The following is a 10,266-nucleotide window of genomic DNA, read 5'->3' on the forward strand; positions in this document are numbered from 1 at the left end:
ATACAAATTGGCTTCTTAGAAGTTGCCTTCCAAAACTTTCCTCTATAACCAATGGAATAACGTCCCTAATTGAACCAAGTATGCTTCTTGAAAAGCTCTAGACTTAGTTTCAAACTTGGCAACAATGTTTCACAAAAGAAACATGATGAGCGTACATTCATAAAGTGTAAAGAAATTCAGTTCAGTTTCTGAACCTCCAAAATCGAAATTGAACCACTAAATTTCGGTTCAGTTCTTCTGTTTTTTGGGTTCGGTTTTTTTTTTTTTTTTTTTTTTTTTTGGTTTTCGATTTTTTGAACCCAGCATCTCCAAAAGAGTCTATTTGACATTAAACCTCACCAAATACAACTTTTCTAAAAACCTGAATAACATCTCTAGTGAGTCAATACTACAAGAGGAATTAGAAAGGTGTGATACTGATACAGACTAAGAGTAATAGAGTTATAGGTAATGCTAGGTAAATTAAATTTTGTAAGCTAAATGATGTGGTTGTTGATATAATATGCATGTTTTCCTTTCCTTTTTTTATTTTTGTACCTGAGATATAATCAATTAATCATCGATATTAGATGAGCAATCCTTTACCAATGTTTATTTCATCTTCATTTTATAGAATATTCCACTCAACTAACACAAGAATGTGCAACTTTATTTGGTGGCGTCATGGCATATACCAAAATTGAGGTTTGGAATAGAAATCACCAAGATTATCATTTTATTACAATTTGCAAAAATAGGGAGACATTGTGGGTATGAATATCAATGATTTGAATTGTTTATTTTCAAGTTTCAATTCATAGATCAAATTGAGGTCAAAGAAATTAACAAACATTATGTTCTAAGAAACATTAAAATTTCATCATGACAATCAAATGGGCAAATGTTTCGAATTGAATTGATTTTTTGCATGAATAATCTACGAGGTGCAACTTGAAAATAGATAGTTCGGATTTAGGTTAAGTAATGCAAATCCCTTCCCTTAAGGACCGTGTGTTTGTGTGTGTATAATTCCTTCAGTTGTTTCTTTCTTCAATGAATTTAATCGGAAAGTGAGTGTGGAATAAGAATACATGGACCAATTTCATGTTGTGCTCTTTTCTTTTTGTTTTTTTTGTTAACTTTGAATCCGAATTTGTTTTGACAATGCGCGTGAATGTCTCTCTCTTTATATTATTCCTCAACAGATAAGACCCCAACACATTATATAAGATGGTAGTTTCATGCATGCAGTAGTATTCATCGCATTAGTCATATATATTACAATTTAATTTCCTCTGAATAAAACAAAAATGTCAAATTTCAGCTTTTTCAGGTTTCAATATGGCACTCCAAGAAAGCCTCCAAACAAACCAGCTCCCCAAATGAGTAATATCTCCAAAGAAACAACCCAAGTGAGCTTCTCCAAAGAAAGGTCTAAAAGGTCTCGTTTTTCAAGGCCTTCATCCCAACCAAAAGTGGAGGAAGTAAGATATGTGTTCGATAAATTCGACACGAACAAAGATGGTAGAATCAGCAGGGAGGAGTACAAGTCGGCTCTCAAGACCCTGGACAAAGACATTGCAGAGGGTGAGATTGCCAAGTCATTCAAGGCCCTTGACTCTGATGGGGATGGCTTCGTTGGGTTCACCGAGTTTGTGGAAACGTTCAACATGGGAAATGAAGAGGCAAGAAAGGCGGACATCGAAAGCGCGTTTCGAGTGTTCGATTTGGATGGGAATGGGAAAATAAGCGCAGAGGAGTTGTCTCTGGTGTTGAAGAAGTTGGGAGAGAATTGCAGCCTTGGGGCTTGTAGGAATATGGTGAAAGCTGTGGACTCTAATGGTGATGGTTTAATTGACATGAATGAGTTTACCAAAATGATGGGAAGCTTCAAAACACCAACTGTTTAAAGAGATATATGTATATATAATTTGGTTTTCCCATACCATGTTATATACGGTCAAGTAATTTGGTTCTAATATTTGTAAGGGATGTTTGCTTCTGTTCTTAAATAAGCTATATCAGCTGGATGTCTGTCTTTGCTTCTAACATTACTATTTGCAAAGAGTAAAATAGATACATCTCCTCTTTTGGAGCATGCATGACTAATATAACTAATCAATTTTAGTGACCTCCTCACAATATGCATGGAAAACGAAAGAATTTCCTTGTATATAGGCCAACATAAAAGCTTCGGTGCTCTTAATTTGTAGGGCCCTGTGCGGTCGCACTGCTAACCCAAATCAGTGGCTAATATGATATTGTAGCTTTGATAAGTGCTCATGTTAGCTTTGCTAGTTTTCATGTCCAAAGTCTGATTAATCAGCTTATGAATAAATAAATCTAAAAGGAGAAACTTTGCTGTAAGATAGCTTAACTCTATGGCATATCATGGAAGTTTTTTTTTTTTTTTTGGACAAGCATGGCATATTATGGAAGTTAAAATGATAAAAATGAGGAGATTTGCTAGAATACGTACACACAAAATTTACTTTGTCATTACGGCCCAGTCCATGATTAAGGAACAAAAATCCTAAATCTTAGATATCTTTATGTATAAAGCCGGAGGCCCATTTTGGGGTCACCCTCTTAGACAAAAAATTGTTGGACAAAAATGCCCCTCAGCCAAAAAAAATTCAAAGCAATAAAAAAGTATGCAGAAAATAAAGCAAGGGTAGTTTTGTAAATTTATTTTTTAATAATATCATGCATCTTCAATCGGTCTACAGTCTTCCACCGCTTCATTCTCGCTTTGTCCTTTTTGCTTTTGTCGTTCTCTCTCTAAAAGATTCTGCCTTCTCTTTCTAAAAGTCCTCTCTCTCCTCCATCGCCATACCCAAGCTTTTCTCTGTCGGTTTGCTTTCCTGATTTCTGGTTTTCCCTTTTGCTCCCTGCGTGCAGATCAGCAGCTGCACTGCTGTTCTTCCTCTCATCCTTCTTAATTCTTCCACTCCAAAAACTTCATTTCATCATAACTTTTTCATAAGGCAACGAAATCGCACAAGGTCGGAGCTTATAAATTTGTATCAGAACCCTCTTCCATATGATATGACACCCATACCTCAAAATCAACTGTGCTCAAAGATCGGAGCCTAGAACAGCGACGGTTTTTTGACGGAGTTTTGCTGATTCCGCCCAATCCTACCGGAATTTGGTCTCGACCCAAGTTCAACTTAAAAGCAAACAACGTTGGCGGTGTACCTGATAGCTTGCACTACAAGACCTTGAATGTTGGTAGGTGTTTGGACATAGGATCAACTATAACCGGAACAGGAGGAAGATGGTGTGTGGACACAGGACAACAACATCCATACATGTACCAGCAACAGAAAGGGATGGCGACGTCTGGAAATAGACAATTTGAGAATTGGGGTGATAATTCAGCCATGGCTGACAATAGCCAACAGATTGACACTTGGCCTTTGGTACTGAGGTGATTCTGAAAAACGTGGCTATCAAAAAAAGTTCCTACCTTCAGTTTTTTTTCACAGTTTTGGGTGAAAAAAAAAAGCTAAAAACACAAAGATGCAAAACTCAGCTTTGAAAAACCAGCTTTTTTCATATTTGTTTTACATAAAATTTTATCAAACACTATAATACTGTTTTTTTTTTTTTTTTTTTCAAAAACACTTTTACAAAAAAGTTTACTAAACACTCTGCTGTTTTATTTCACAAATGCTTATTCTCACAGCACAATATAAGCAGTTTTTTTCTTTCAAAACACAACAATATCAAACCAACCCTTAAACGGATGTTGACACCGATGACAAAAAGCATGTATCACCACCTCTCTATGTGGTCTCTGTTTCACGAGCATATGTGCCTACTAGATTGCTACCATACTTTTTCATGGGAATCTTTCTATAGCCTTAGTGGAATTGAGAATCATTTGAAATTTGGAATTTTGGATTACCATCCATGTTGTTTCAAGCTTCAAACAACATGTAGACGTTTGTTTGGTCAGTTGGGCTCACGGTTCGGCCCCTTTGCATTATAGTTCGAATCTTCCTCTCGTAAATTATAGGAATTTGGAAAATCGCTTTGTCAATTAAAAAGATAGTTTCCAGAATGTTTTCGATTCAATTACTACCTTAATAACATGGCCCATATCTAAGTTGATTTGCTTTAAATCTGCATATTTTACTGTAAACTTTATTTAGCTTTCTAATTTTTTAGTGTCAGTGGATTAATATGAGATACGATTTTGTTTTAGCTTCATGGGGTGCAGCATGGAGCACTAATGGTAGTGGATTCCACAGAGCAGGCAGAGGAAAGAACAACTGGTGACCAAAAGTAATATTTGGATTATTGATGAAAGTGATTTTATTAGAAAGGTGGAAATTTTTACCAAATTACCGTACCAACCGCTCTACCAGCCATACCATATTAAATTATTATCAAAAATTTGTATCAATTGGTAATGGTATTGTATTTGTACCGTATCATACTATTTCGGTACGGTATTGGTGTTCAAAACTAGTACCGGTGGTATACCATATCTACCAATATTATTAATATTATATTGTGTATTTATTCATATAATTATTTGAGGGCAAAATTAATAAAATTAATAATAATTATTGTAGAAGTGTAAAAAATATATAAAAAAAAAAATATATACAATCACTCATAGTGACAAGCTTTACAACTTTCATGTAGAGGTCATCTTCAAAATCCAACGCTATAATCCATAAACCTTAAATTTATATTTAACCATTGATTGTTATTTACGGTTTATTCTTCTTATTGAATTTCATTTTTAAATTTCATTTTTTGAAACCATGATCATCTGGCGGATGTAAGAAGATGAACCGTTCAGATCTTTGATATTACGCTTCGATATTTACAGTTAACTGAAATATGCGTAGATGTCATATAGTTTGTAGAAACTTTATAAACATCAAGCAATATTTTTACTAACCGTAAAACTCTAAACATAATATCAATGATCCAAATCGTACATCTTCCTGCATCCTCTAATAGATCATGTTTTCAAAAAAGAAAATCCGAAAAAAACAAAATTTAATGAGAAAAATGAAGCATAAATGCAAACAACAATCAACAGTTAAATTTTGATCTATGATTTATATGATTATAATGGCGAATTTCAAAGTTAAGCTCTTCACGAAAGTTGTAAAGCTTGTCATTACAAGCGTTTATATATTTTTTCTATATTTTTTACACTTCTATATTAATTAAAAAATATTAGATTTTGGGCAAACTAAGTGGCGTAAAACAAAGTGGCAATTACCATTGGCATACCATACCAACTAAACTATTTGGTATAGCGATATTTCGGTATACCGAAAGTTTGGTATGATAATGGTAATAGATTTTGCCGTCTCAAATATTTGGTTTGGTAATTGGTACAGAGGTGTTGGTACGGTAATGTACCAAAACCACCCTATCAGAAAGTAATTTTTGATCTTAAATGCTAATCTGATTAAGCTAACTTATCTACAGACAATACGTAGGCCGGCCCAGAACAGAGTAGCAGCAAGGAAGAGTCGCCTAAGGAAGAAAGTATACATCTTTACTTTCCATCAGCACGTATTTGAATGTTTTTTTTTCTATTTAATTTCATCGAGAGCTTCCCTATACCTTTTTAGACCGTGACATCTTAAACTAATTATATAACGTTACGTGAGAGTGTTAAAACTTATGGGATCACGTTATTCATTTGGCGTAACGCACTGGCATACCAGGGTGTAGGTCTGTAACCCAGCGTCTAAATCTTTTAAGCTATGTTGAGACAAAGTCTCGGTATCAACCCTGAAGATTCACTGCCAGGTCTATAAAAATTAAGTTCGTCTTAAATGCTTCTCAGCCTGCTCACTCTCTTTAATAGCAAAGGCCTATTTTTTTAGCCTCCCTCCCCTTTTTCACTTCTCTTTTGGTTTAATTTTATGGATTTTTGGCGTCTGATTTTGGTTTTTGATGTGATTGACTTCTTTGGTGTTTTTTTTTTTAAGTTTTCTCAGTGGTATAGTGACTGCCAGAATTATTGGGTTTTCGATTTATTTGAATAATTTTTAAGTCGCCGGGTCCGTATCATTTTTGGTGAGTTTTGTGATTTTCTTATTGGCTTTAGTTCCTTTTTTGGTTTGTTCTGTATATTTACATGGGTTTTGTCTGTTCATTTCTTTTTTTCTGGATATCGTTTAGATTGATTCTATGAATGTGTCGTTGAGTTTTGTTTTTTATTTCATGAGGTGCAGCTTTTCGTTTTATTTTGGCCTTTTCTATTTGATGTTGTAACATTTTTGTAATAGAGGTGAGTAATTTACATTTTTTTTTCAAGCTGTTCTCTAACGAAGTAATAATTTTTTATGAATGTTGTGAGACTTCACTTTAATATAATCTGATGCATAAATGTGTTTGATGTTATTTTATGAATATTTTAAATGGGTTAAGATGCATATCGTTGTTTACAGGGTATAAAAAGTGGTTAGCTGCTGTTTTTTGTATTTTTGGGGATTTTATCAAATTTGAAAAAAGATGGAGACGAAATTGATTTCGAACAAATTAAAGAATGCAAAATTTTGGTTATTTGGTTATTGTTATTAATTGGTAAGGAGCTATTCAACATTTTTATTTTAATTGTGAGAACAACTTCCGAATGACTTCCTCCTCCTATGTGTCTTCAAAAGTTGTTTTACTGTACTATATAAAGGTTTTGACCTGTATGTCACCGAAGCCAATACCTGAAGGGGGCAAATTTCTTGGGCCGAACCTGTTTAAGTTGACTTTAATGTGCTGGCAGAAATGGAGGAATTTTACTGGCGCTTGAATTGCTAAGTTGACTTGGCTTAGCAGGATTTGGGCAATCTCAGAATTGTCAAACAAAACCTTTGATTTCCTGGATAGTTTTTGACTTGATATTAATCTAATTACATGTGAAAGGACAGGTCATAGCTCTAACAATTAGAGAGATATAGTGACTCTTGCTGCCTTCTTAATTCTCATTCTCCTACTGTATACAATGCAGTTGATCTTTTGTGTTATTTGATACTTTTTTAGTGGTTCTTGATAGCTTGAGTGATGCTTATTGAAAAAAAAGGGTTTCAAAATACTATGCTTTCACGTTTCGGCATCTTTCCGTTTCTATTTCAAGGATTTTTACACTAAGAGTGAGTGATTCTAAAATTAGGGAATTGTTAACATCAGTCTCTGAAAAAACAAAATTTTTCACTGGATATAATGTGATCAATTCCTTTGACAAATGCAGGTGTTTGAAAAATTCAACTGTGCAAGTTGTGAAAAAAAAAAGGGATTTCGAAATACTGTGCTTTCACGTTTCTACATCTTTTTGTTTCTGTTTCAAGGATTTCTGCATAAAGGTGAGTGATCTAAAATTAGGGAATTGTTAACATCACATTTTAAGCATTTGTTTTCGTTCTGTGTTTTAAGTTTGAATAAACTTTGGTATTCCTTTTAGCTTTTATCGTGTTTAAATTGAAGTCCTAATTTCGGTGGATTGTTCATAATTAGTGTGTTATGTTGTTTTACTATGTGTTTTATGTGTTTGTTAATTTATCGGAGTCTTCACAAGAAATGTTGTGTACAAAGATATTTTGCTTCCATCAAATATATGATAAGGTTATATTCATTCTTTTAATTTTTAATTCACTTTTTAAATCCACGCATATAAATATATTTAAATTTTATAAGTCGCGCGTAGAATGCCGTAATTATAAAAAAAAAACCTTCCACACACACGTGAACGTGTGGTGGGAGGCTTGTGTGTGTGTGTGTGTGTGTGTATTGCTCTAACCAGTCCCATCCCATTGTTTTGACGACTTCCATCATCTACTTCTTAAGATCAAAATTGTACCGTAGATGATAGACAATCAATAGCTTCAAAAGTTTTACGTTTCTATAGAATGAATCAACAATGCATATCAAACTCACTTATCTTCAAACAATAAATTTCGCACGTTACAGATTGATAGGGGTTGGAGGGACTAAATCAAACTCAAACTCAAAACCACTTGAAAGCCAACTAGTAAAGAAGAGGGGACTCAAACTCAAACTCAAACCCACTTATAAAAAAATGGTTATGGTACCATGTTAAGCTATAAGAAATTGTGTCAAAAACGTATACCAAATCATATTTCCAACCCTCTTCACTAGTACATGAGCATTCATATGAAACAGAGGAAAGAAACATTATAAAGTATACATGCTCTAGTCACGATTTAATGTTCACGATTTTTCTTAATTAATACACTAATTGAAGCCGTATATTGTGAGACAAATACCAATGTCCATACTTTTAGTGGCAGTGTATGTGAGATTGAAGTGACACGTGTGCTTGAAATGGTAATGTATCAAACTCAAGTTGAGTGATAGCATTGTGTTTGAAGTCACATGCATCACTCCGACACGTGTTAAAAGTGTTTGCACTTGGAGTGAACACGTACCGAAGAAAAACCACCAAGGTAATTTTGAAAGATGATAGATTGATGAAATGGTTATTTAGTACTACAGTTGGTGATATTCTTCTTCACTTGAAAGTGAGAGGTCTTATGTTTGAATCTCGTGGATAGTGAATTCGATACCAAATTAGGTTGCCCATTATGTGGCTTTGTTGAACTTTCCCTCCCCTTAATGTAAAAATATTAATATACTCAAAAAAAAATTGAAGAAATGAAATAGACAAGGGCATTGATGTTCATCAAGATCGAACGTTGATGACATTTTTCAATGCAACCGTCACGTTCACAATTGCCCAATCACTATAGGCTAATTTGGAATTACCTCTTTAAAAAACACTTCTGCTCAGAAGTATTTTCAGTGAAAAATGTTTTTATTAAATACACATTGACTTTTTTTTCTTAAGAATCCACGTGTTCTTTGGAAAGAAAAAAAAAATACTTGAAGTGGTTACTGAAAGAAGTACACGTTAGATGCTTCTTCTAGAAAACATTTTAAGGCTTTTTTTAACTAAGAAGCATTGTAAAAATTTTTTGTCAAATATAGTCAGAAGAGTTTTTCGTAATCTAAAAACGCTTTTAATCGTTTTAAAAGTATTTCCAAACAAACCCTATGTATTTCCTCATATTGTTAATATTTTAGATGCACAAAAATCTCAAGCACGGATGGCTCTTGACTGAAAATTCATTTCTGTGGAGAAATCAAATAATCTTCAAATGAAGTCAAATATACCAAAATTTACAGATGGCACTTACCCAATAGTTCATAGAGCTTTATAAACTCGCTGCATTACTAAATATATTAGTAAGTATATAACAACTTTGTCACATATGCCTTGAAGCAATAACCAATTTTATTCTGTACCTTTTGTTCTTCTACGTTATTATATAATTGTATCAACCGCAATAATATTCTCTCCGTAAACTTTTTAGGAACGTTTGTTTGGCCTCGTTAGTTTTTATTGGATTAGACTGAGCTACTTATTAATCTAATCTAGCGTTTGTTCTATGCATGGATAAGTTTAATGGTACTAAATAGGACTGGTGTGGACTAAGTAACTCGCTAAGAGGTCTTAGCAAGTCCCCCTGAAAACGTCGGTACTCGGTACTACTAAGACCTTCGCTTCCTCTCCTTCACATCCCAGCACTTGCTTCATTTCTTTCCTAATAACGGGTAAGTTTCTTCTAGACCTTGCAATTTCTTACACAACCAGTTAACACGACACGTAAACGACACGAAAATAACGAATTTTGGATCAACACGATAACTAATCGGGTCATTATCGGATCACGATAATAACCCGTTAATAACGGGTCCTTAACAGGTTTACACGCGAGTAACACATAGGTAACCTGTTTCGACATGAGAAGAAAAAAGTTATTTGATGATTTTAATTTTTTAAACTACTAAAAAAAACTTACTATAAAATACAATAGATATAATGAATATGTATATATTGTTTATTAATTATTAATCTATATAAATTTTAAAATTTAAGTGTTATGTATTTATTTCTTTTTATAGTATATTATAGCCAAAATTTGAGATTAAAAATCATAAAACACATTAAAAATAAAAATATCAAGTAATTTAAAAATACCAAACACATTAAAAAAATTATAATAATTAATTTACATGTGCGAAAAATATGAAAAAAAAATATGCAAATGCTCGTAGTCACATCCTCTACGCTTTGAGGATGGGTATATGATCGTTTGAATTTTTAAAACCATACAAACTCTCATAAATTGTAACATCTCATATCGCTCAGGGGAGTGTATCTTGTAAGCCTTATATGTATATTCTCATCTCTACCTAGCACGAGGCCTTTTGGGAGCTTACTGGCTTCAG

General features: G+C 33.5%; 1 protein-coding gene across 1 annotated transcript; it reads left to right on the plus strand.

Annotated features, from left to right (window-relative positions):
- Positions 1-1,220: 1,220 nt before the first annotated feature.
- Positions 1,221-2,030, plus strand: LOC137728631 (uncharacterized). Its single transcript, XM_068467365.2, has one exon. The coding sequence runs from the start codon at positions 1,290-1,292 to the stop codon at positions 1,887-1,889; it is 600 nt and encodes a 199-aa protein (XP_068323466.2). The 5' UTR covers positions 1,221-1,289; the 3' UTR covers positions 1,890-2,030.
- The last annotated feature ends 8,236 nt before the right edge of the window (positions 2,031-10,266 follow it).

This window comes from Pyrus communis, chromosome 15 (genome assembly GCF_041283825.1).
Source record: "Pyrus communis isolate YQ-2024b chromosome 15, ASM4128382v1, whole genome shotgun sequence".
NCBI classification, from domain to species: domain Eukaryota; kingdom Viridiplantae; phylum Streptophyta; class Magnoliopsida; order Rosales; family Rosaceae; genus Pyrus; species Pyrus communis.

Excerpts from the sequence above, each read along its gene's own strand:
- LOC137728631 (XM_068467365.2), top strand. The coding sequence starts at position 1,290 with ATGTCAAATTTCAGCTTTTTCAGGTTTCAATATGGCACTCCAAGAAAG.